This window comes from Helicoverpa zea, chromosome 19, assembly GCF_022581195.2.
Source record: "Helicoverpa zea isolate HzStark_Cry1AcR chromosome 19, ilHelZeax1.1, whole genome shotgun sequence".
In the NCBI taxonomy this organism is placed as follows: Eukaryota; Metazoa; Arthropoda; class Insecta; order Lepidoptera; family Noctuidae; genus Helicoverpa; species Helicoverpa zea.
The window spans coordinates 6,704,292-6,730,615 of record NC_061470.1 but is presented as its reverse complement, the minus strand read 5'-3'; the positions used below and the strand labels follow the sequence as shown (position 1 = coordinate 6,730,615).

General features: G+C 36.8%; 2 protein-coding genes and 2 long non-coding RNA genes across 5 annotated transcripts; 2 read left to right on the top strand and 2 right to left on the bottom strand.

Moving 5' to 3' along the window:
• Positions 1-2,407: 2,407 nt before the first annotated feature.
• On the top strand, positions 2,408-2,726 carry LOC124639661. The gene is made up of 2 exons (XR_006985475.1): positions 2,408-2,468; positions 2,588-2,726. It is a non-coding gene; the product is annotated as an uncharacterized LOC124639661 (long non-coding RNA).
• Positions 2,727-7,526: 4,800 nt separating this feature from the next.
• On the top strand, positions 7,527-7,879 carry LOC124639618. The gene is made up of 2 exons (XR_006985474.1): positions 7,527-7,568; positions 7,664-7,879. It is a non-coding gene; the product is annotated as an uncharacterized LOC124639618 (long non-coding RNA).
• A 1,384-nt stretch (positions 7,880-9,263) lies between these two features.
• On the bottom strand, positions 9,264-13,233 carry LOC124639847 (THAP domain-containing protein 1-like). 2 transcript variants are annotated; one of them, XM_047177348.1, is made up of 6 exons: positions 13,217-13,233; positions 12,138-12,289; positions 11,344-11,518; positions 11,074-11,259; positions 9,746-9,913; positions 9,264-9,475 (listed from the first exon to the last, which is right to left on the bottom strand). In XM_047177348.1, exons 2-6 carry the CDS (start codon positions 12,206-12,208, stop codon positions 9,275-9,277), a joined length of 801 nt encoding a protein of 266 aa, XP_047033304.1. In that variant the 5' UTR covers positions 12,209-12,289; positions 13,217-13,233; the 3' UTR covers positions 9,264-9,274. The 2 variants fall into 2 exon arrangements, with proteins under 2 accessions (XP_047033304.1, XP_047033305.1); XM_047177349.1 differs by having other exon boundaries at positions 11,074-11,241; positions 13,217-13,231.
• Positions 13,234-19,882: 6,649 nt separating this feature from the next.
• Positions 19,883-24,952, bottom strand: LOC124639842 (cell cycle control protein 50A-like). The gene is made up of 8 exons (XM_047177343.1): positions 24,826-24,952; positions 24,135-24,241; positions 23,475-23,677; positions 22,179-22,315; positions 21,354-21,464; positions 21,056-21,141; positions 20,686-20,812; positions 19,883-20,498 (listed from the first exon to the last, which is right to left on the bottom strand). Exons 1-8 carry the CDS (start codon positions 24,839-24,841, stop codon positions 20,278-20,280), a joined length of 1,008 nt encoding a protein of 335 aa, XP_047033299.1. The 5' UTR covers positions 24,842-24,952; the 3' UTR covers positions 19,883-20,277.
• Positions 24,953-26,324: the final 1,372 nt, after the last annotated feature.

The window sequence follows — 26,324 nt, the reverse complement described above, 5'->3', positions numbered from 1 at the left end:
AACGAGTATGCCTACGTGTTGTATCGTGAATAAGGCGGCCAACCGTCCCGCATTCTGCGGGACCGTCCCGCAATGCTTGACGAAATCCCGTTTTGAAATTATTAGTAAAATAGTCCCGCAAAACGTTGTATGCGTCCCGCATGTCCCGCATCCCTATTTTTCTACCACGCTTCTACACAACACCCACCTGCGCGCACGCTCAACAGTGCAGGAACACAGATTACCTATAATATAATCTCGTTCTCTTTATTTCTACTGAACTCGTGAGGCCTAATGATTTTGAAAATAAGACATTAGTGCAGTGGCGGATTTACCAATAGGCCAAGTAGGCCAGTGCCTAGGGCGGCAGATTTAGAGGGGCGGCAGATTTAGCTATTTTTTTTAAATATAATTATACGAGTACACAATCCATATATGAATAAACGATCGATAAACGCACTGTACTATATACTTAGGCTTATGTGATCATGAATTTTAAAATACCTATTAAAATAGCGTTTCAATAAAAATAATATAAAAAACCGCGAGCGAATCTTTGAGTCCTCAATCTAACAAAGAGTTAAAGCACCGAAGTAGCAAAAATAACTGACGCTCTACGCTGGCGATTTCTAAGCTGTTTAGGAGGTGGAGGACTTTTGTATCCCAAAACTCGAAAAATTTCGCGCTCGCTGCGCTCGCATTTTTTTCAGGTTACACTGGTTTTTTTCGAACACATGAGTATTTTTGTGTGACTCAAAAATCTCGAGCTCGCTGCGCTCGCACCTTTCACTTGACAGTGCCCTTTCTCTAATTTCTTTAGGTATCACTACGTCCCAAAATCAAAATTTCGCGCTCGCTACGCTCGTGGCTTTCTTCTCTTTACAGTGCTATTTTTTTCACACTCGTTTAGGTACTTTTGTGTCCCAACACTAAAAATTTCGCGCTCGCTACGCTCGCGACTTTCACTTTATGGCGGTTTTTTTTAAACTCGTTTTGGTACTTCACTGTTCCAAAACTCAAAAATTTCGCGCTCGCTGCGCTCGCGGCTTGTTCACTTGACACTGGTTTTTATAAAACTAGCTAGCGCTTTATAACTTTGCAGTGATCTGACTCCGGTTTCGTTATGTGAAACCTAGCAAAAAGCACCATGAATGATTTCTACACGATTTTTAAGTACTTCAATTACAATTTTAGTCCGTGATTATATTTTGTCGTTTTTCTTGGGTGTTCAATAGGTAGTCCGCCCCGGGTGCCACCCGATGCTACGCCGCCACTGATCATAGCATCCGAACGAATGAACCGATTTCAATTTAGTTTTTTTTTTGTATTACAGGTGTTTTACGGGCAAGTGTTCTCAGACATGTTTGATGAAAATCAATTGAGCCGTTTAAAAGTTACAGAGGTTTTACGCTTTAAAGTCGCTGTCAAATAAACTTGTTAGGTCAACATTAAACTCTTCGATACATAGCGGGTTGCAAAAAAGATCTAGTAACTGACAGAAGTATCATGTTCACAATCATTAGGGGCGGCAAAAATTCAATGGCCTACTAGCGGCAAATTTGTAAATCCGCCACTGCATTAGTGCACGCTGTGACACGATATTGATAGGTTAAGTTATAGCTTTTTGCTTACGGTTTTTATTTTATCAGTTCCGTCCGATCAATGCCCCCCCCCCCTTTTCACGAAAGGTTAAGTCCCGCATTCAGTTTTCAGAAAGTTGGCCGCCTTAATCGTGAAGTGTGGTGCAAGTAAGCACAAAAATCAAGCTGGATTGTCTTTACACAGGTTAGTAACCAGTTTTTGCTAGATTCTACATAAACTAATTCACATTGGATAAAAAATATGTTACGGAAACATGAATTGATGGTGAAAGTACTAATATTTAAGTTTATTTCTGTATAAAAAGCTATATTTAGAAATAAATGTTGTTTACAATAACATATCATATTGGCATAGTGCTGTACAGTTGTCATAACTGTATCGATATAATATCCACTTTTATAATTCAGCTTTTACTAATTTTAACAACAGAAGTTACTGTTCCTAAGACACTGAGCCCTCAGAGTTGTGTATTATGTTGATTAGAACATCTCTATTTTGTTATTTACTTAAGTACTATCTTTTCATCGCAGTATTACTCGCGTTCCGATGGATCTAATTCCGTACCCGAACAGTAATAGCCTATGCCCACCGGGTAAAGTGTAGCTTTCAAATCGGTCAACTTGTTTCGGAGCCTATGCAATCCAAACAAATAATCAAAGTATAGATAAGTTCAAGTTTTGATGTTCTTTATTTAAAAAAACATTTTTTGCAGGTTTCCTATACGAAATGATTTAAGGACAAAATGGTTAGAAGCTATTGGTGAGGAAAATATTAATCCCAGACATAAATATTGGTTTGTCTGTTCGCTTCACTTTGAAGATAGTTGTTTTAATAGAACACTGGATATCTTAAGATTACGTGACAACTCTGTTCCCACATTATTTTTGGTAAGTCTTAAGATAGTTTTTTTTTTTTTTTTTTTGTTAGACAAATCCTATGTAATTACATTATTAGTACAGTATATCTCTCCGTTCAATCGTTATTAAAGGAATATTCTTTTTTTCAGACACCCAAAGAAGGCCCCCAGGAGTCGTTGAATAGCTTGAAAACGATTGTAAATTATTGTATTTTTTTTAAGACAGTATCTACTTATGGCGTTTCTTGCGGATTCTTCTTCATAAGACCGAATCTTTGGCACCCTGCAACTAGTCTGACGTGAAAGAACTTTCATAGGGCTATTTGAAATAATAAATAATTACTTTGCCTGTGTTTTTTTTTTTTTTTCAAAGGTGAAGAAATGACTCCTCCCATTTGGTTGATGTTGTTGAGGTTATTAGTATCAGTGAAGTTAATGTGATAGTTAGTTCTATGACGAAGAAATTATTTATACTCGGTTATTTTTATGCACCCAGTAAGACTCGTACGTACTTCTAACTAGAATACAATATCGATATTTGTTGAATCCGGTAGTGGTACAACCCTAGTAATGGCAGCCATTTTAGTTACTACTGCAGACTGTAGGTGTGCAGGTTTTTTTCGTGACATTTCCTGTCCCTATAGTTATATGTCAATGTAAACTGAGGACAACTGAGGATATTACAATCACAATAGAAGACATAGATGTAATATAATAAACAAGATTGCGCACGCTCAAAATACATATTTACGAAAATGAACTCTATTCCAACGCAATAAGGTACTAAATTTGTTGCATAATACATAGAGGCAAATCCGAGCCGAGAGGGATAGTTAGAACGGAGGCTGTTTGTCTCTTTCTAACACCTTGCCAGCATAAAAAAATGTTGTGGTCAACAGTTTTGTCTTCCCAAAAAAACAATTGAATTACATATATTTTTATCTTATTTTAACAATTGTAAGTCAACAAATGAATAAAAATCGCATTAATTTATTATACGAATAAATTATTTATATAAATTATTATTCTTAAAACATAAACAACATAATTTTTTTTTTTCTAGCGGTAACCCTGAACATTCTTGGCGCGTAATCAGCATTTAAAATTTTGTTTATATTTTTGGTATTAAATCAATTTAAACTATTTAAATGGTGAAAAAGTGTTGTGTTTATACTTGTAAAAGTGAATCCTATGGTGGTTGCAATATATCGTTCCACAGGTTAGCTAATAATAACATTTTCGTAAACCAAACAACTAGGGTGCCCATGAATTCTTGTAATGAGTGAAAATATGGGTGATGGATTTTAAAACTGTTGTACTATTGTTATAGCTTCCCAAAAAATGAAGAAAGGCGACATAAATGGCTCAGCAGTCTATATATGAAGTAGAAATACAAAAAAAACAGTCTTCACTTCGAATCTTCCTGCTTTTATACTGCTAATTCCCGCTAATTATTAAAAGCCTTTATAAGTATCTTATGGTCACAAACTGCGTAAGTTAAAACTTCAATACCAATCTGCGTTTAATAATCTTAGCAAAATTCGGATTTGTCTCACATAGCTTAATCTCATAGTCACCCTATTAGAAAGGGACAGACAGCCTCCGTACTAACTGTTTCACTCGGCTCGTTTTTTGGGTTTATATGCGCAGTCCTGTTTACTAATATTATGTCTATGATAGAAGACGACAGGCATCTGAAAAGCATAGATTCTATTCTATTCTATTTTTATTTATGGCAATCCATGTCGATGCATACGTCGACGATTCTGCCAATGATAAGTGGGATGAGAAGCAAGTAGTGCTTGTGATTGGCAAAGGATAAAATTAAGAAAAGCATAGATGTAATTTACTATCTGAAAAGCTTTTTCTCTGTCCTTCAAGCCTAGACGTCTAGCTAGCAAAACCAGCAGTAGAAACTCTTTCTTTTAGTCTAGGAAAACAAAAAAAAAACTATACGATGGCATAGACCAAGGCTGTCACAGTCCGACAACCAAAGTCACTCTGTGCCGACAACTGTCACTCTCACACAAAGACATTGTACTCCATCGAGCTTAGAATTATAAGGAGACGCCGTTTTGATATTGACGTATCTATAGTTATATAAATATGAAACAAACTATGCAACATAGTTCTGTCTCACTCTTTCTAAGCAGATAAGTGTATTTGAAAACAGGGACAACAATATTTTTGTGATTGCGTAAAATGGTGACATTTACTTTTGAAATCCTCCTGTTTGTAGGTGCGTGCCATATCTGGCCATATATGTCATGGTAGTTGTGCTGTCAAATAGGTGCTCTTCGTGACTTATTTTTGCTATTTTATAGAATATCACTCGACTTTACTATTTCAATAGTGAAATAATCAACGAATATGCCTATGTGTTGTATTGTGAAGTGTGGTGCTAGGAAGCACCAAAATCAAGCTGGATTGTCTTTACACAGGTTAGGAACCTATTTTTGCAAGAAACTACATAAAATAATTCACATTTTATAAAAAATATGTTACGGGAACATGAATTGATGGTGAAAGTACTTATATTTTGGTTTATTTCTGTATAAAAACCTATATTTAGAAATAAATGTTGTTTACAATAACATGTTATATTGGCATAGTGCTGTGCAGTTGTCATAATAGTATCGATATAATATCCACTTAATAAGTCTGCTTTTACAAATTTTAACATCAGAACTTACTGTCCCTAAGACACTGAGCCCTCAGAGTTGTGTATTATTTTCAACAAAACATCAGTTAAAAACATTTTGATTAAAAAGGCGTATTATAAAATTCAGGATTTTAAAGACATATTTTATTGAAAATAATATGTTTTGCCTTTTTATTTTCACATGATGCTTCTACGGCGACCACGGGCACGGCAGTGCTTCCGCACAGACGAGCAAATCGGAATGCAAGTTGCAATATTTGCTTGAGAACTTAGTTACCGAGTATAGGTTTCGAATTGTATAAATATTTTTTTCTTAGCACTAAAATTGTTTTGTACAATCGATTAATACATAATTAGCTCCATTTGCATTATATAACTTTCTCATGAATAGCTTGAAAACGATTTTAAATTATTGTATTTTTTTTAAGAGAGTATCTCCTTATGGCGTTTCTTGCGGATTCTTCTTCATAGGACCGAATCTTTGGCACCCTGCAACTAGTCTGTCGTGAAAGAACTTTCATAGGGCTATTTGAAATAATAAATAATTACTTTGCCTGTTTTTTTTTTTTTCAAAGGTATCACCCTACTGAAATGACTCCTCCCATTTGGTTGATGTTGTTGAGGTTATTAGTATCAGTGAAGTTAATGTGATAGTTAGTTCTATGACGAAGAGATTATTTATACTCGGTTATTTTTATGCACCCAGTAAGACTCGTAAATATTTCTAACTAGAATACAATATCGATATTTGTAGAATCCGGTAGCGGTACAACCCTAGTAATGGCAGCCATTTTAGTTACTACTGCAGTCTGACAGTAGGTGTGCACGTTTTTTTCGTGACATTTCCTGTCCCTATAGTTATATGTCAATGTTGTACTCTACTAACTAGACTGTGCACGAAAAAAAAATGTTTTGCAAAAATAGGCTTTAGTGTCGTACACATAAGGTGGTCATTTCTTTGTAAGCGGCAGCTAGTCAAAAACGGTCCTGGCGAGAGGGCATCCACTGGTAGTGTGTCCTTGTCTGACATCGTGCCAGCTCAACTAATCATTGGGTTTGGTAGAAATGGTAGAAAATTTTTATTTTTCTTTTTTATGATTTACTAAAACAAACGGTTAATATACTTCGAAAGGTATTTAAATATTTTACAGTTAATATAATTAATAAATCAATTCGTTTTATTTTAAAAATAATTCATTATTACTGAGTAACAGTAATATTTAAATGTTTGGGCCTTGTAATACTAATGCTCCTGCTCCACCTGCGTTAGCGTTAACGTTAATGTCAATGGCCAACTACACGTTACTTATTGCATTAAAAATGCGTGTTGGCTACACTTAGGTTACAATGCCGCAAGAGTTAATCCCTCATGAAGTAACGCGTTAACACTCATTATAGTTCGGCCATTCAGAGAATGCGTTCCTGACACGTCGCGATTGAACTGACGACGTAACTTTGCAATGGCGTTGCAGTTACGATAAAAATATTTTTGCTGGTTGTTTACCGTTTTAACAATTGAGGAGCATTAAAACAACATTATTATATCAATAATCAATGAATGTAGTTACGTCGTCAGTTCAATCGCGACGTGTCAGGAACGCATTCTCTGAATGGCCGAACTATAAAGAGGTTAAACTTAGGCACACAAAATAATTCTAAAAACTAAAGCTTTCTCATTTGACCATTCCATTATCGTGCTCGTAAAATGCAGTTACCGCTTAAACAAAGTATCTACACTCGTCCTTGCATGCGTGCAATGAGATGGCATTAATGTAGCCAACATCACTTAGCGCTCTAAGCTACGCACTAAAACCCTTTGATGTGTCCAAAAAACCGACACCCGAGTTATCGCTTAGCGTTTAATGCTATTAATAATGCCATTTGTATAAAATGTCATTAAAACGTTGGCCCCATCTGCGTAACGCCAAAATTTTACGCGTTAAGACGCAGGTGGAGCAGGAGCATAAATGAAAGAGCGGTTTGCTCACTTGGTTGATCCTTAGTTGTTGATTGGTGGACGTCTTTTAGAAAGAGACACACTACCAACGGGAACCCTGTCGCTCGGACCGGTTTTTGCGCCATAGTGCACAGTCTAGTTAGTAGAGTACAATGTCTTTGATCTCACAATAGTTAGCCCTTTTACCTTTACAAATTCAAACCAAAAACCTTTTCACTGTGGTACTGTTACTTTATCAACTCATTGATTTGTTAACTATATGGACTGGAAATACCTACCAAAAACAATGTGCATAGGTAGCTACGTACCTACTATCCGCAGTGGCGCCTAAAATGACTGCCATTGGTAGGGTTGTACCGTTACAGGATTTAGCAAGTATCGATGTAATATTTTAGTTACGTGTCTAAAGGAGTCTACACACCAAACCCGCCGACCCGCCGACACAGCCTGGCGGCTTGGTGTCGGCGACCCAAACCCGCCAACCCGCCAACATGTGTCATGGGGCTGTGTCGGTGAGTTAGTCGGCAGCAAGAAATCAGTACAACTTTTTTAGTTAGTGATTGCAGTGTGTACGAACGTGACGTGTTGTTTTTCTCGAATATTGCAGCCTACAATAAACATGGATACTGATGCTGATATATACAAATATACATTATATGATACAAATTTATTAACTTTAGAGTGGTTTCTTCGTCCCATTCCATTATTGCAGAAAATCGCAAAAAAAACACAAGCACGTCACTATCGCTGGAGTGTCGGCGGGCAACTGAGCGTGCGCGTGCAAGTCGCCGGCCATGCCGCCTGATATAAGCTCAAACACGAGGTAGTTTACATATTCAGTTGTCGAGTTCCCTCGCCCTTCTCTGGTCTCCATTATCAAGTCAGATGTAAACCTTCACTGTTGCATAGTGTTATAAGACATACACCTTATAGTCAAGTTTTTATCCTACGTATGGCTGCAACTTTAAAAAGTTGCCCTGGATTTCTCAGGGTTTCCATCATCAGATCCTGACCTGATGATTATGGGACCACCTGTGAGGTATACCCTATCAAACAAAAAAATAATTTAATAAAATAGTCATATGAACGATGTTTTCATAACAGCGCCCGAACAATTTTTAAAGCATTTTTTTCGTAAGAAGGTGTAATAAAAGGAATTAGAGAGTATGCTATATTTTTTTAAACATTTTTATCTTTTTTTTGAGATACGTCATAGTGTTATAGGACGTGGGGCAATTTTGTATGGATTGTGATCCGTCTTCTTTAATAACAAGAGTATAATTAATTCGTTCGTCAGAGAACAAACTATCACATTAACTTCACTGAAAACAATACCATAAAATCAAAAACCCAATACGTTTTTTTAACCACACAAAGAATTTCTCCTGTATCAGAGGTGCGTTTACAAGTTTTCATAACAACTCCCAAACACGGAACAGTTTTAGCTGTTACAGCAGCAGTCGGTGCGACCAACCATACGTGCCGTCTATTTAGTACCTAGCTAGTATTTAGTGGCTTGTAGGTAGCTGGAAACCCAAGGAAGAATATAGGCTACTGTTTAGCTGACGTCGACTTCCTAAGTACGCGCGATATTACCGAGGTTAACCCGAAGTCGCGAAGCCAGGGATACTACATGTTGTATCTGTTGAAATATTTTTTTTGACAAAAACATGATAAAGTTTCCCAACTTTCATGAGGACTTTTTAGGCATAACAGAGTTTTTCTGTTGAAAATTTGATTACAAGTGACAGGCTACGTTCAAAAGCGTGTTTTAGTTGAAATTTTTTAACTACAGTCATAACCACTTGGTCATCAGGCAATTATCAATTTCCAAACAACATTAGCTTGTTTAAAAACTGGCTATGGAACACTTTTTCGGTTCTTCTACATCCATAATATCTAATTATTGACTAACCATCAGCTGCTCAAACGTCCATTAAAGTTAAAGCTTCATTAAATCTATTGCTAACATTTTCTTTGTCAACAAGATAAAAGTGAAAGCAAACCATCAGCTGCACAAACGTCCATTAAAGTTAAAGCTTCATTAAATCTATTGCTAACATTTTCTTTGTCAACAAGATAAAAGTGACAGCAATAGATTTAATGAAGCTTTGACTTTAATGCTTATTTGTGCAACTGACGGTTAATTAGTAGTGTCTTATGGTTAGTATTATGATTGGAGTCACAGACCACAAGGAAAAAAATAATTTCACACATTTTAAACATATATAATATATATACTTTTTCTTTCAGCCCTCTTCTTGATTTTGCATAAATTAGGCTGTTGATGTCTTCCTTCTCCTAAATTGGCTATCTTTTTGTTACGCCTTCGTATCATCTCATGGAGACGTTTAATTTTTTTCTGCTGCATGAGACATCTATTTTTCAATGCCTTGACTTTTTCAGTCAATTTCACAAACTGAAAAAAACAGACCTGTATATAAAGGAGCAGGGTATGACCGTAAATTATATAGAAGAAACCTATAGTAACAAACGCCCTTAAAATTTTTTTAAATACTAGCCTTAAGCCGGCATTTTAGAAACTTGAAATTATTTATAAAGACCCGGACTGCTACACAAAAAGAGAAGACATACAAACTAGATATACTTTAAGAAACATTCATTCTATATTTTTCTAGTTTAACTATTAATATTGCTGTGCCCTAACAGGAACAATAATTGTACATACCTCTCCATAAGGGACAGTCTGTGTCTTCTCTCTTCTTTCGGTTTGATTTATATTTTCATGGGATAATAGCAATGGGTCTAGCTCAGTAGATGTGCCAGTGCCAGTATGTTTTCTGATGTTGGTTATTTCATGTGCAACCAACGATTGCTGGGGGCCATTTTTGGGTGTCTGAAAAAGAGGTATTCCTTCAAAAATGATTGAACCGTGAGATATGTTGTACTACTTATGTATTAGAAACTTGAAATTGTTGATAAAGGCCCAGACTGCTACACAAAAAGAGAAGACAAACAAACTATACTTCGGCCGTTCAGAGAATGCGTTCCTGACACCTATCAGTTAGTCACGACTAGTGATGGGCACAACATAACACTGAGTTCGTTACCGTTCCTTCAAAATGAACCGCCGCATTATTTTAAGATTATTTTCGTTTTAAATTGGCGGAATCATTTGTTTTATATTTTAGTTATTTAAGTGGAAACCAAAAAAAGGTAATATTCATATAATAAAATTGTTTTATTTATTCTTTGTTACAAGTACATTGAATTGAATGTGCGAACAGAATATTAATCAGACTCCGATTTGCTTGAGGAGGTGGTGTCTTCATCATCATCTTCGCCTACATGTATAATTATATTATTATCAATAACAGAATCAATCCTGATATCTCGGTCTAACAAAAGCCGGGTAATCAAATAAAAACAGATCGAAAACACTTGAAAAACGTGGTCTATGCGCACGAAACGACAACGGACGACTGTTTTAGCGTCACAAAATGGCGGCCCATAACGCCATTTGGGGTTACCATTTTTAATCTAAGTATAAAAATGCGGTTTGGTCATAGTTTTATTTTTATATTTCATAAAAGTTATAATTAAGTCTTATAGTCCATTATTTTCCAATTCTTAAAAAGAAAATCAAAACGTATTATTTTATATTATAACTGTATAAGAACAGATTACGATACTTGCCTGTTATTTTTAGCACAGCACTACAAAATATAAACCGCTGACATAACCTTGTAATAGCGCAGTATAGATTTAGAAAAATATTGTTTACCAAGTTATTTGACACTCAGTTTGGCACAAAATTATAACATTCATTGATTATTGATATAATAATGTTGTTTTAATGCTCCTCAATTGTTAAAACGGTAAACAACCAGCAAAAATATTTTTATCGTAACTGCAACGCCATTGCAAAGTTACGTCGTCAGTTCAATCGCGACGTGTCAGGAACGCATTCTCTGAATGGCCGAACTATAGATAAACATTTTTCTAGTTTAACTATTAATATTGCTGTGCCCTAACAGGAACAATAATTGTACATACCTCACTATAAGGGACAGTCTGCGTGTTCTTTCTCCTTTCGGTTTGATTTATATTTTCATGGGATAATAGCAATGGGTCTAGGTCAGTAGATGTGCCAGTGCCAGTATGTTTCCTGATGTTGGTTATTTCATGTGAAACCAAAGACTCCTGGGGGCCATTTTTGGGTGTCTGAAAAAGGAGGTATTCCTTTAAAAACGATTGAACAGTGAGATATGTTGTACTAGTTATGTATAGGATTTGTCTAACAAAAATAAACTAACCAAAACTTACCAAAAGTAATGTGGGAACAGAGTTATCACGTAATCTTAACACATCAAGTGTTCTATTGAAACAATTCGCTTCAAAGTGAAGTGAACAGACAAACCAAATTTTATGCCTGGAATTAATATTTTCCACACCGATAGCTTCTAACCATTTTGTCCTTAAATCATTTTTTGTAGGAAACCTGCAAAAAAAGAGCGTTTTAATTGAGGAACATCAAAACTTAAACTTATCTACACGAATATTTTTAAGATTAAAGATTTGATTGTTTGTTTGGATTGAATAGGCTCCGAAACAAGTTGACCAATTTGAAAAACTTTTTTCACTGTTGGGAAGCTACACTATACCCGGTGTGCTTAGGCTATTATTATTCGGTACGGGAAGTGGATCCGTCGGAACGCAAGTAAAACTGCTAGGAAACGCTAGTACTTCAGTAAATAACAAAATAGAGATGTTTTATTCAAAATAATACACAACTCTGAGGGCTCAGTATCTTTGGAGCAGTAACTTCTGTTGTTAAAATTAGTAAAAAAATTATTATGAAGTATTATTATACCTAGGTATCGATACTGTTATGACAACTGGCAACTGTACAGCACTATGTCAATATGACATGTGACATAAACAACATTCATTTCTAAAATAAATATAGCTTTTTATACAGAACTCCGCCCCTAAGACGACCCACTGACCGAAATAAACCTAAATATAAGTACTTTCACCATCAATTCAAGTTTTGATAGCATATGTTTTATCCAATGTGAATTAGTTTATGTAGAATCTAGCAAAAACTGGTTACTAACTTGTGTAAAGACAATCCAGCTGGATTTTTGTGCTTACTTGCACCACACTCCACGATACAACACGTAGGCATATTTGTTGACTATTTCACTATCTATTGAGAAATAAAAAGTAAACTCCTTATGATTGAAATGTGGCACTTAAGATGGCTGACTAGGGACACGAAAAAAGTATCGATGCTTTGTGGTATCGAGTACATTCCAGTTCGATACCGATACTTTTGTACTCGATACTTTGCAGTCGATACTTTTACTCAATAAGTACTTTTTCCCAGGTATCGTATCGAATGAAGAATTTAATTTAACAGCGCTTTCTAGCTCACTCGTTGAAATGTTTTAAGACACTCTGTCTTAAAAAAAGAAACGACATTTGATTTCTGGAGCCACCATAAGAAGTTGGCACACACTAAAAAACAGAATAATAAAGCAAGTTCTTCATCACAGCCTGAAATGAAGGATGAATTAAGCTACTATTTATCGGCACAGGTTTCGCCACTTTCAGTAGATCCCTTAAAACAATGGGAAGATATGAAAGTAGTTTTCCCAAAATTATATTAATTGGCACGAGAATGAATATATATCAATCACTGCGACGTCAGTACCTTCAGAACGATTATTTTCTAAAGCAGGAAGTACCATCACAAAAATTCGAAACCGCTTATCTCCAAAAAGGCTCAACAAACTTCTAATTTTAAGTGACTCTACGGAGGAGGAATGGGAACTTTAATCTACTACGCGGGTGAAACCGTGGGACACTGCTAGTTTTTAGTATACCTCAACTTAATATTGTTTCCTTTTGCTACATTTTCGATTTGTTTCATTCATTCTATTTTCTATTATTCTATTAAATTTGTGTAGGTACCAATACCATTTGTTTTTTATGTCCTGCTGAACTGAAGTAAAACTGACATTATTTACTAACTGATATTGACCTAGCAAATTTTGATCTAAAAAGTACTCGATACCTTGAAGTATCGATACTTTTATTTCGATACTTTAATGAGTACGATACTTTGTTATCGATTCTACTCATGAGTACGGTATCGATACTTTTGCTTCGATACCGTGTCCCTATGGCTGACACGCGCATCATGGCACGTCATTGATATATATTCTAGCGATAGACAAGAACATCCATACCAGACATAATATAGTAAACAGGATTGCGCACTTTTAACCAAAAAACGAGCCGAGTGAAACAGTTAGTGCCGACGCCGTCTGTCCCTTTCTAATAGGGTGACTATGAGATTAAGCTATGTGAGACCAATCCGAGTTTGCTAAGATTATTAAACACAGATTGGTATTGGAAGTTTTAACTTATGCAGTTTGTGACCTTAAAATACTACTATAGGCTTTTAATATAACGGGAATAAAACGGGAAGATTCGAAGTGCAGACTGATTTTTTGTATTTTTGCTTCACATATAGACAGCTGAGCCATTTATATCGCCTTTCTACATTTTTTTTGGGAAGCTATATCAATAGTACAACAGTTTTAATTTAAAATCCATCACCCATATTTTGACTCATTACAAGAATTTCATGGGCACCCTAGTTTTTTGATTTACGAAAATGTTTATTATTAGCTTACCTGTGGAACGATATATTGCAACCACCATAGGATTAACTTTTTCAAGTATAAACGCAACACTTTTTCACCATTTTAATAGTTTAAATTGATTTAATACAAAAAAATATTACCAAAATTTTAAATGCTGATTACGCGCCAAGAATGTTCAGGACCGGAATGTACCGCTAGAAAATAAAAAAAAACAAGACAAAAAATTATGTTGTTTATGTTTATGCTTAAGAATAAACACGAATAAATTAATGCGATTGTTATTAACTCGTTAACTTAAAATTGTTAAAATAAGATGAAAATATAAGTGATTCAATTGTTTTTTTGGGCAAAAAAAACTGTTGAACACAACAGTTTTTTATGCTGGCAAGGTGTTAGACAGAGACAAACGGCCTCCGTTCTAACTATCCCTCTCGGCTCGGATTTGCCTCTGTGTATTATGCAACCAATTTTCATTCCTATGGTGGTTGCAATATATCGTTCCACAGGTTAGCTAATAATAATATTTTCGTAAGTCAAACAACTAGGGTGCCCATGAATTCTTGTATTGAGTCAAAATATGTGTGATGGATTCTAAAACTGTTGTTCAATTGTTATAGCTTCCCAAAAAATGATGAAAGGCGACATAAATGGCTCAGCAGTCTATATTTACGTGAAGCAAAAATACAAAAAATCAATCTTCACTTCGAATCTTACTGCGTTTGTACTGCTAATTCCCGCTAATTATTAAAAGCCTATATTAGTATCTTAAGATAACAATTTGCGTAAGTTAAAACTTCAATACCAATCTGTGTTTAATAAACTTAGCAAATTCGGATTTGTCTCACATAGCTTAAACTCATAGTTACCCCATTAGAAAGGGACAGACGGCCTCCGTACTAACTGTTTCACTCGGCTCGTTTTTTGGGTATAAGTGCGCAGTCCTGTTTACTATATTATGTCTATGGTCAAAAGTAAAAATGTTGCCATTTTACGCAACAATTAAAATATTGTTGTCCTTGATTTCGAATGAACTATCATGAACTATGTTGCATAGTTTGTTTCATATTTCGCTCATCTATAGTTGAAAATTAGAGAGGAGATAGCTTAGACCTGGGAAAAGAACACAAGATAGTTTTTATCACCATCCGACTATGGGAAACAGTCATAGTGGAATGCGGGTGAAACCGCGGCCGGAAGCTAGTATTTACATAACTATAGATACGTCTACAACAACATTGCGCCTCCATATACCTTGGTAGTTCATATCTTAATGTAGCAACTCAACAAGTTTTTTTTACGTAGGTATTTATTTTATTTTGTAGAATTTAAGTTTATATTATTTTTTGTATAAACAAAACTAAATAAATTCAGAACTTAAGCGAAATTTACTTTTAAGTATTAATGTAAACATATTTATGTACATTTGTTTATGTTCAAAATAAAAAGAAGTATCCCTTAACTGTTATAAAAACCAAAAAAAAAATCATAAGTAGTTACCTTGCTAAATAATAGGTATGGGAGCGCTTGGGTCATGATCGCACCCGGGCGCTACATGAGCTAGAGACGGCCCTTATATAAAATAAAGTAGGTCTGGCATTCGCTGGCTCTTGGCTATAAAGTCATTCAAAAGGAAACTATTTGAGTTTTTAATAAATAAATGTTATTATAGCACTAAAGTATTTCTTGATGACAAGAATATGAATAAGCAGGTAGATATTATGGCAAAAATATTTTGTACACTGATTCGGTAGAATGTGAGAGACTATTTAACATCAAACATCTATCTGTACACCACCACCACCACCCTAAGGTAGACTGGCAGAGAACGCCTAAGGCGTTAAGTCCGCCGTTGTACAATGTGCATAAAGTATTTTAAATAAATAAATAAATAATACATTCTAATATTTTTTTATTTCTTGAATAAACTGTCCATGTGTTCTTTGAAATTCTAGTCTTAAATACCTATAAATAGGTATTTAATTCTTTGTCAGTGGCAAGGAAGTAAAAAAAAAAACAATTTTAAGATAAAAATAGTTATGTATTTTCAGATAATAAAGTAGTTTTTACATAATACCTATGTAATTAGGTACTTGCAGGTACTAGGTAGGTACCTAATAAGTGTTTATTTTGTAGTCCATAATAAAATAATAAATATGTGACGTAGGTCATTTTAATTAGTTATGTGCCGTGACTGGAATCCAAAACATGTAGGTGTGGCATTTTTTTAGAAAATAGGTATCAAACCAAACCGACAAGCAATATACAAATGGTACAAAGATTTGAGTACACTTATTACAACGCCTGCTTATATTGGTTAAATTGTTTAAATGATTGGTAATTTTCCGGAAAATTAACTATTTAGTTATACTTACCTAAGTTTAATTCTATAATCTGTTTCGTAAGTTAAGTAAATACAAGTTTTATACAATCTTATCATCTGGGATATTAGGGTATACCTATAACAGTGGTTCAAAAGATAGAAACAGGGGCTAGATTCTGTTAATTTTACTTAAGCGGATTGATATCTAACTAAGATTCAATCACGACTAAATTACGATTGAAGCGTATGTGGCATACCGCAAATTTTACTTTTAAATAAACGTTTTCATCCTTTTCTGTAATTCAATAATGAATCATATTGTCTGCAAATGATTTACGATTGCAATGTGATTGTAGAGCAAATTAACCTATATACCAAATGGAAAACCAATGAAATGCCAATGGAATACGATCGGTCTCCGATTAGTAGCAGAATGCTCGCTAAGGTTTAATCTACTATTGAGATTCAATTGTTATCCAATTGTTACATTATTAACTAAGCAAAATCAAGCCCCTAGTGTAAACTAGCTATAGCATATAGAAAACTTTTTCAAAAACTTCTTGAGGTAGTGATACAGTCTATTTTACGTTACCAGTTTTTAATACGGAGGACCAAACAGACACAATAGTTAATTAAACTTTTTTTTAGGTATGTACCTATGTAGTCAAGATTCCCAATAATATTGACCGACAAGTTTTTCGAATGGCGGCTCCACATTAGTGCCGAGAATCCCCGTGAATAGGCGTGAATGCCAAATGCCATGTGTGTATTCAAGCCTGTACAGTGCGTGAGCATTTGGCACGACTAGTTCCGTGACTTCTGGACATTAGTGTGGAGCCGCCAGGAGGGTACAAAAACTCCCCGGCTAAAAACGAAAGATACACACGATTATAGATAACAGGATTAGTCAACTTAATTAATAAAAAATAATAAATACTATATACTAAGTAAAGCTAAATATTTTTGTTCGTTTTGTTTCGTGTTTTTTGCTTCTCAGATTCACTTTTTTACACGTACAGTCACAGTAAAAATTGACTTGTTATTCTTCTATCTTTATTTTCCATTTATTGACTATTTATTTTTAATATCTTTGGTGTTTAACACATTTTTATTACTTATATTAATCTAGGTGTTTGTATAGCCTAAACAGTTTCAATGTGGTCTTCCGATAAACTCCCATCCAAAGGTTGTCTGGAAGAAATTGCTGTTTAGCGATAACACCGCCAATTGTACTGTTCTTTGTGTGTTGTGATCTTCTGTTTTGTTAATTTTCTTGGTGTACAGTAAAGAATAATCTATCTATATATCAAATGTATTTCTCAAATAACACACATTGTATACCTACTTACACTTACTATCTAAACTGAAATTAATTACAAAAAAAACCTAAGTAGTTTTTTTAAAATATGTATATTTTAAATATTTATTTACCGATCTTATATTAGTAGCAGAATGCCCGCAAAGGTTAAGCCTGGACGAACACATTCGGTTTCCGGATTCAGTTTTCCGATTCGGGATTCCGTGACACTAGCGCACACGTTCCGGTTCTGACTATCTGAACGCACGGAGAAAATTTCGAAACGAATGTCAGGTTTTTTCTCCATTGCGGTGTTCCGCAGGGATCTGTTCTGGGGCCGCTCTTGTGGAACATCGGCTACGACTGGGTGCTGCGCGCCGACCTCCCTAGCGGCGTCAGCGTGGTCTGCTACGCTGACGACACGCTGGTTCTGGCACAAGGGAGGTCGCACCAGGAGGCGGCCGACATAATGACGCGCGGGGTTGCGATAGGATCCAGCTGCTGGGACTGGAGGTGGCCTTGCACAAATCCGAGGCCATGTGCTTTCATGGGCTTCGGAACGCGCCACCTTCAGGCTCCCAAGTCACGGTGGGGGGGGTTACCATCGGCGTCGAGAGGGCGATGAAATACCTGGGACTCGTCCTCGACAGCCGGTGGAACTTCGTCGAGCATTTCCGACGTTTGGGCCCCAAACTGGAGAAGGCAGGTGCTGCATTCAAGCGGCTCCTGCCCAACCTGGGAGGCCCAAACGCCCCCTGCCGTAAACTACGCGGGGGTCATGCGGTCCATGGCCCTTTACGGAGCCCCGGTATGGGTACGTTCGGTACGGCCGCGGGCTGTACACTACCTGAACGTGTCCCAAAGGGTGATAGCCATTAGGCTAATCCGGGGGTACCGCACGATCACCCGCGAAGCAGCTGGCCTACTTGCTGGACTGCCACCGTGGCATCTGAAGGCGAGGGTCTTCTTGCGCCTGTACGACTGGCGCGAGGAGGCTCAGCGCCGGGGGGAAACTCCGCTGCCGCGGCAAGTTGTCGCGCAGCGGGCGGAGCTCCGGCGCGATCTCATGGTGGCCTGGAGGGAGCGAATGTCGCAACCCAGTGCAGGGCACGCCACCATCGTGGCGGTAAGTCCCCTCTTTGAGGAGTGGCTCAGGAGGAGTCACGGCGCCCTCACGTACCGCATGACGCAGGTCCTCACCGGACACGGTTGTTTCGGGAGGTACCTGCACCGAATCGGTCGTGAGGAGGCGCCCGGGTGTCACCATTGTGCGGACAGCCCCGAGGACATGGTGGACCACACAGTCCAGGTGTGCCCCGCATGGGAGGGGCACCGCCGGGTCCTCGTCGAGGCTTTGGGCGGCGGCGACCTCTCGCGTCCGGCCCTGGTTCAGGCCATGGTCCGGGGCGAGAGGGAATGGGATGCCGTCGCCTCCTTCTGCGAAGCGGTCATGCTCGAGAAGGAGGAGGCGGAAGGCCAGAGAGTTCGCACCTCTCATCCCGGCCGCCGCGCTGGACCAGGTAGACACCATGGGCGCCGGGTGTCGCGAGATGACTCCCGGCCACCGAAAGCGTGGGTCTGTGGGCGGTGAGTTCGGGTGGCTCATCGTCCCTCTGTCTGCTTAGACGACAGACCCGTGTCGACGGCGCGCTTTGTTCCACGCGCTCCTCAAAGAGATGTCAGCAACCCCAGCGGGGCCCAGCAGGGCCAAGGCCTGCCGGGGCTGCGGGTTGTTCGAAAGAGATACCGCGGCCCTGGTACATAAAAGGCCTATGACGGAACACGACGGTTTTTAGTCAGTAAGAGTCCGACACTCCCTCTCTGCTGCTAACCCACAGCGGAAGGGGCCATTTGATGATTTTTGACGTCGTTAAAAAAAAGTTTTTTTCTCCATTCGGAAAAAGTAGGAACGTGTGCGCTCTTGTGAACATTTTGTACGAAAAAAGAGCATTTCGGTTTCCGAATCTGAATTCCTGATCAGGAAACCGAATGTGTGCGCCCAGGCTAAAACTGCTATCGAGATTCAATTGTTATCCAATTGTCACATTATTAACTTTGCACAATCAAGCCCCAGATGTTGGCAGTAGGTTACAAAGCGGAAAGTATGTGATTCCTATAACAAGATTACTTGTACATATGTATATTCAGATTTTATATACTTAGATTTGCTTAACTAAGTGTCCTGCAAAACAACCAAAAAGTTTCCCAGCTTAATATTTGTAAGGGCGGTATTTTTCAACTTTTGCTCTCCCTCAACAAAAGCGTAGACCCTTTTTTTTACCTCTTAAATTTTGGCTTTGCCCGAATGACCTTAAATAAACCATGTTATGGTTTCCTAAAAAATTAAATCTTACAGGGTTTTCTTTGAATACCGCAGTAAGATTTAAAAAGCAAAAATGCACCAGAGATAAAGCGAAAAAATCCCCGGGGTTATACATAAAAGTATAAAATTCGACTATCTTACAGTCTACAAAACAAATCTTATACATACCTAAAAATTATCTCTCAACAGTATTTATTTCGAGGTATATTTTAATAAATGCAATATGTAAAATAAATAAATCTGTGGCACCACGACTATTTAGTTTATATTTATTACAAAGTAAAAACTTCAAAATGTGTATTACATTCTATGCAAACACATATGAAATATACCTATTATGAAAAACACTTTTCAACAAGCTTATCGGCTATATATAATGTAATTCAATATAATACGATGCGATGTACCTATGATTGTAACTTTCGAAATGAATGGTGTGTAGGTACGCCATTAAGTGACGCTTTTGCATGCGGGATAAACGTTAACATAAATAAGTTAATTTGTAAAACTTTTCTGTACCTTATTAATTAATTCAATAAATAAATTCCACGTATGTAACATCTTATTGCTTGTACGTTTCAATAATTTTCGGGACAGTTATCATAATTCTTTTAGAGCCAAATTGCTAATGACTGGTACAATTTTAATTGTCCTGTGTTGGAATCGGCCCTTTATACGCAACTCTAACACAACGTCGACATCGTTCCCATTTTATTACAAGCAAATATGATATTGTTATAATAAGAATAATTAGGCCAATACATAATAAGGCGATGCCTGTATCACGTTTCGCCTTATTTACAATATCTTGACGGGAACTGATTATAAACAATCGTTTACCATTATAGCGGGATGCGGGATACGCTGTAAGAAAAACAATAGACTTTAGTGGACTACTCCTAAAGTTAAGACTTGCGTTAGTTAGATTTCTACTAAAATAGGGTAGAAATGACGATACATTGTAATGGCAACACTGTTTTTAACGAAATTTGAATATTAATTGTAGGTTGGTTTAGTACTAATTTATGTTGGAATAAATCTGTATAAATACCATATTCAACGCGTAGATTGTAGGTGGCAGGTGCGAGACCATTTGCGAAGTTTTCGTCGGCAACATTGACACGCCAAGCGGGTTTGCGTTTCAAGTCTGTCTTCATCCAAATTATAAAATGTTCGTTCTGAAAAGGAATGTCTGATACTACTACTCGCACACTCGTACACTCATATTAACGAGTACTTAGGCAGTTGTAGAAACGTTCACTACGGAAAAGTTTGGATGTCCGTACCTCATCACAATTTAACGGCTGAACGGGTTTTGATGAAACCTGGCGGTTTTAAAGCTTATCTATCAGAATAATATATAGGCTAATTCGGTTACGAGAAGTAGTTTCCTCAGGAATCGACATTCGCTTTATACATACCTGAAATCCGTTGTTCTCAGGATGAAGCTTATCCAGCTCAGTCACATTCTTTTGCCAATTGATTGGTTTCGAAAACAGTTTAAATGCTAAAAAGGAAGAAAATCTTCAACTTAGTTTCTACACATCTATACTAATATTATAAAGCTGAAGAGTTTGTTTGTTTGTTTGAACGCGCTAATCTCAAGAACTACTGGACCGATTTGAGAAATTCTTTTAGTGTTAGATAGCCCATTTATCGAGGAAGGCTATAGGCTAGAAACGCTAGCGTTGAAAGTCAAGTAATGAAGAGAATACCAACCTTCTTGGAGGTTTCCTTCAGGGTTTCGAAAAGGCTTCTTTTCATCATCAGATATCAAACCTGTGTTATTCGTTGGTACAAAATTTCCGTCTACTTGTAAACTAAACGTATCTGCAAAAAAAACATTAATTTAGTATGGTGATGAACTTGTGACCATTGGCATCCCCCTTAAGCTTAGAAGGAAGCTTACGGTCTTCTACGGAATCTACGGAAGACCATGGTCAGAGCTGCTGTCCTGTATGGACTTGACCTGTATGGATGATGGCCCACAAATGGGATGAATTAAACACAACTGCATGCAGCAGAAATGAGAATGCTTAGAGCAAATTGTGGTGTTACGCGAATGGAGGAAGCTTGAAATTGGCACCGGTAACAGAAAAGCTGCGTGGAAACCGGCTATCATGGTATGGGCGTGCCATGCGGAGGAATGAGTCATGTCGTGTGGATTGCGTGAAAGTCGATATGGTTAGTAATAGTGTTATATGTACAATGATGGCATATAGAAAAATATGGAAGGAAAAAACGTGCTGCGCCTACTAATAAAGAAGTGTGTGTAGGTATCTATTCAATATCTATCTGGCGTTCTGTTCATTCAATCTAAAAACAAGTAGACCGTTTATCGAAATACTAATTGAAGAAATTAAAAGGTTTATAGGTCGATGCTAGTTGTTCATGAATCACTATTTCAAACGTGAGAAGATAGAACTTGATTTAAAAAAAGAGAAACTGGGTTGTCATTAGATCATTGCTGCACATATAGGCTCTAACGGCGTACTTTAACACTGATCACAGTTCGTGCCCATAAATACAATTGTGCTATCAAACCGTTGAACATAGAGTCGGCGAGCGCTCCGCACGGAGCTATCGGCTTCTTCTGACCGTCAGAGGTCTGCACATAGGCGTAAGGGGCACAACTATCCGCTGGTGTTGCTGAAAGATGTCCTGATAACTGCTGGTCGTCCCTGGAAATAAATTATCATCATCACCGTAACCGTGGGACGTACACCGCTGAAGATACGCATGACGAACCCCGAAAAGGACCAGCGTCTGCCCAGTCATTTCTATAAGTTTTTTTGCTACACTAACACAATAAAACGGCTGACCGTTACATGACAAATATACATAGAGATGGATAATAACTGATAGTGATTGCTTTTGTTATACTAGGTTTGCTCATTATGTAGAATCCTCATGATCAAATTGCGGGTGAAACCACAGAAAACATAAACTAACATGTTTTCGTTCACAAATGCTTTGTTCCAAATTCTAATATACTTTCATATTACAGATACCGACAGGAAAAACGTGCCTTTTCAAGAGGAAAGATATTTCGTTGTTTTTTTTTTGCCATGTTCATTGCATAGGCAAAAGTCGAGCCAAGAGTAAAAAAAAAATATAATCTATATTATAACGGGGTATACAAGAATAGAATACGGGGGCCTAGTGGGTAAAGAACCAACCTCTCAAGCATGAGTGTGTGGGTTCCATTGCAGGTCAGGCAAGTACCAATACAATTAGGCTGTAATTGAACATCCTTGGCAGTCAGTCAGGTTAAAAGCCAGTAAGTAGTCTGACACCAGTCTTACCAAGGGGCATTAGGTTGCCTGGGTAGTTGGGTTCAGGATGTCAGTTAGGACAGTCGCTCCTTATAAAGCACTGGTACTCAGTAGCTTCCAGTGAGACTGGAAGCCAATTCAAATATGCTTGGGAGATGATGAAACCCTGGGACGTGGGTGAAACTACCAAAAGCAACACTGGTAACATGAATTTTAATGCACCAGTCACATTCATTTTAAATACCGATAAGGAAAGTAATTGACCTTAACATCAGGGAAAATATTTTTGAAAATACGATCCGATAAGATTAAAACTAATGTGAACTCACGAAACAGACCACAAAATTATTAAAATAATATATTTTCCTCATAACCGTTTTGAATTGTACACTTAAATGTTTTTGCTTACACAATTTTATTCTCAGAAAAGTAAAACGTAGGGGTTATTTTAACGCATGAATATGGATAGAGGAAGACGAACAAAGATTGTATGAAATATGGTATGGTATATAAAATATAAATGAAGACATGCTGCGTTTATGAGCAAGATTATGGATTTACTTACCTTGACTTTGCATAAGGACCTGTTATCAACTCATAGGACTCCAATTCATAGTAAGCAGTGACAGGCGGTTCCAACCGTTCTGTTATATTTATTTGTATATAGCAAGCGCATGGTTCTCGCAGTATAACATCTTTACATTTTTCGTTTGGATTATCAAAAAATTTGCAATCTGTGTAATCGTTGATAATTTCATAGCCTCTAGTCTGTGAACAAAGATTACATTTTAGTGACATGAGTACTTCTGTCCTTGTATTACAAGTAAAACCAGTTCTACATTTTCCTTCTGGTGCTTCACTTGTCTGTAAGATGTATGTAAGAAAATCTTGGAACTCTAATTTGACCCACTTCCCAGTCTTCGATTAAGATGAAATTTAGCACAAGCTCCGAGTTCTGATGACAATACATGACAAGCGTGCTTTTTAGTTTTTTTTTGTCATTCTAACTTCACCTTGATGCCTGATTTGGTTTAGGACCATATGCGTAAAGTCAATGGGTACTAGGTACAATTGTTTGAAAACATAATTGGATATAAAATGGCATTGGTGTCATTGTTGTCTGTTAGATCATACGCAAAATTTGTCAGTCAGGTGGCTTATATAAATTCCTACAGAATTGTCATGAATACTCCTAATTAAAAACAAACTTTGAAAAACAGCTTACCTCGGTTGAAATGCTTAGAAGTACGATCCCAGTTATTAAAAAGACATTGCCTATTATGACTCCGATGACTAGTAACACACAAGGCGTTCGCGCAAAGCCGAATTTACCTAAAAACAAATGCATTGTGGTTAGCGCTTACTCATTTTATTTGATACCTATTGTGGTCAGTGGGTTGTCTTAGGGGCAGAGTAATTTAAATAATATTATTTATTTATTTATACAATATATGTTTGTATATACCTACATATGCTATATATATAGAGCACATATGATTCCCAGAGTGGTCCAGGTGGACCCCCAGAGATCCACGGGAGAGTCGACGTGGTCTAAACTTAGAATTATAAAATATGGCAGTTCCCAATTGGAAGCAGGAGCATATCCATCACTTCTATTAATAAAGAACCCACAATCGACAACGTAATTCAATACATGTAAACTATATTATCAATAGTTATTGACAACAGTTGCATAAAGTGCGAGGAACACAAAAAAGAAGTAATTTTAAAAATTGAGCATATTACACTCAATTTGTTGATGTGTTTGGTGCAAAATTACTGATAATATTTATTAACAGGGTCCAAAAATTTGCACTTACGTAGGTAAAAAACGCAAAATGAGTGACGACTCTGTACCTTATATAAAAATGTACTATGTGATATTGCGAACAGGTAGGTAATAAAGTTATACTTACGATTATCGCTTTCCATAATTTATTTTAGCAAGTTTAAACACTTAGCACCACTTCACAACTCTCCATCGCAGATTTTTTTTTTCCGCCGTAGACAGTAGACAGTCTACTGTCAACACTGGTCTGGGGCTAGTACATAGACATAATATTAGTAAACAGGACTGCGCATATAAACCCAAAAAACGAGCCGAGTGAAACAGTTAGTACGGAGGCTGTCTGTCCCTTTCTAATAGGGTGACTATGAGATTAAGCTATGTGAGACAAATCCGAATTTGCTAAGATTATTAAACACAGATTAGTATTGAGGTTTTAACTTACGCAGTTTGTGACCTTAAGATACTAATAAAGGCTTTTAATAATTAGCGGAAATTAGCAGTATAAAAGCAGGAAGATTCGAAGTGAAGACTGTTTTTTTTTGTATTTCTACTTCATATATAGACTGCTGAGCCATTTATGTCGCCTTTCTTCATTTTTTGGGAAGCTATAACAATAGTACAACAGTTTTAAAATCCATCACCCATATTTTGACTCGTTACAAGAATTCATGGGCACCCTAGTTGTTTGGTTTACGAAAATGTTATTATTAGCTAACCTGTGGAACGATATATTGCAACCACCATAGGATTCACATTTGCAAGTAGAAACGCAACACTTTTCACCATTTTAATAGTTTAAATTGATTTAATACAAAAAAATATAAACAAAATTTTAAATGCTGATTACGCGCCTAGAATGTTCAGGGTTACCGCTAGAAAATAAAAAAAAGCAAAATAAAAATTTATGTTGTTTATGTTTTAATAATAAATACGAATAAATTAATGCGATTGTTATTAATTTGTTGACTTACAATTGTTAAAATAAGATAAAAATATAAGTGATTCAATTGTTTTTTGGGAAGACAAAACTTTTGATCACAACATTTTTTTATGCTGGCAAAGTGTTAGAAAGAGACAGACAGCCTCCGTTCGAACTATCCCTCTCGGCTCGGATTTGCCTCTGTGTATTATGCAATCAATTTAGTACCTTATTGCGTTAGAATAGAGTTCATTTTCGTAAATATATATTTTGAGCGTGCGCAATCTTGTTTAGTAATATTATATCTATGGGCTAGTAACACTGGTCTGTAGTCTGTAGTCTACTGTAGACATAGACTCTGTAGACTACCAGCATGGAGCAAAACTGCAAAAACTTGCTAGAAATTAAATAAAACTGCTGGTCTACCTTTACACTTTTATTAAAGTGTAGATTAACCGTAAATCCGTGGTTAACTAATATATTTTGATTATTTGTTCTAAAATAAATTTACGTGTGTTATTTGATTTGCCATTTACGATTCATGGATATTCATAGTGTCATATACATACATGACGGAGGGTTCGTCATCAGGAGACCAAGATATCGTTAAGGAAACGCAATCATAGTCACCAAACTTTGGTTAACCCTTGTAATAAACTATTCAAACTTAATTACAATACAATTCAATTATTTGCGGGACATCTTGG

Coding starts and splice junctions, on each gene's coding strand:
- LOC124639847 (XM_047177348.1), bottom strand. CDS start 12,208: ATGCCTACGTGTTGTATCGTGGAGTGTGGTGCAAGTAAGCACAAAAAT. Junction 11,519..12,137: donor GCTGGATTGTCTTTACACAA/GTTAGTAACCAG, acceptor CTTTTTTTGCAG/GTTTCCTACAAAAAATGATT. Junction 9,914..11,073: donor AGACTGTCCCTTATAGTGAG/GTATGTACAATT, acceptor CCTCTTTTTCAG/ACACCCAAAAATGGCCCCCA.
- LOC124639842 (XM_047177343.1), bottom strand. Junction 23,678..24,134: donor TTCTAAGCATTTCAACCGAG/GTAAGCTGTTTT, acceptor CTTTGTTCACAG/ACTAGAGGCTATGAAATTAT. Junction 22,316..23,474: donor GGTCCTTATGCAAAGTCAAG/GTAAGTAAATCC, acceptor ATTTATTTCCAG/GGACGACCAGCAGTTATCAG.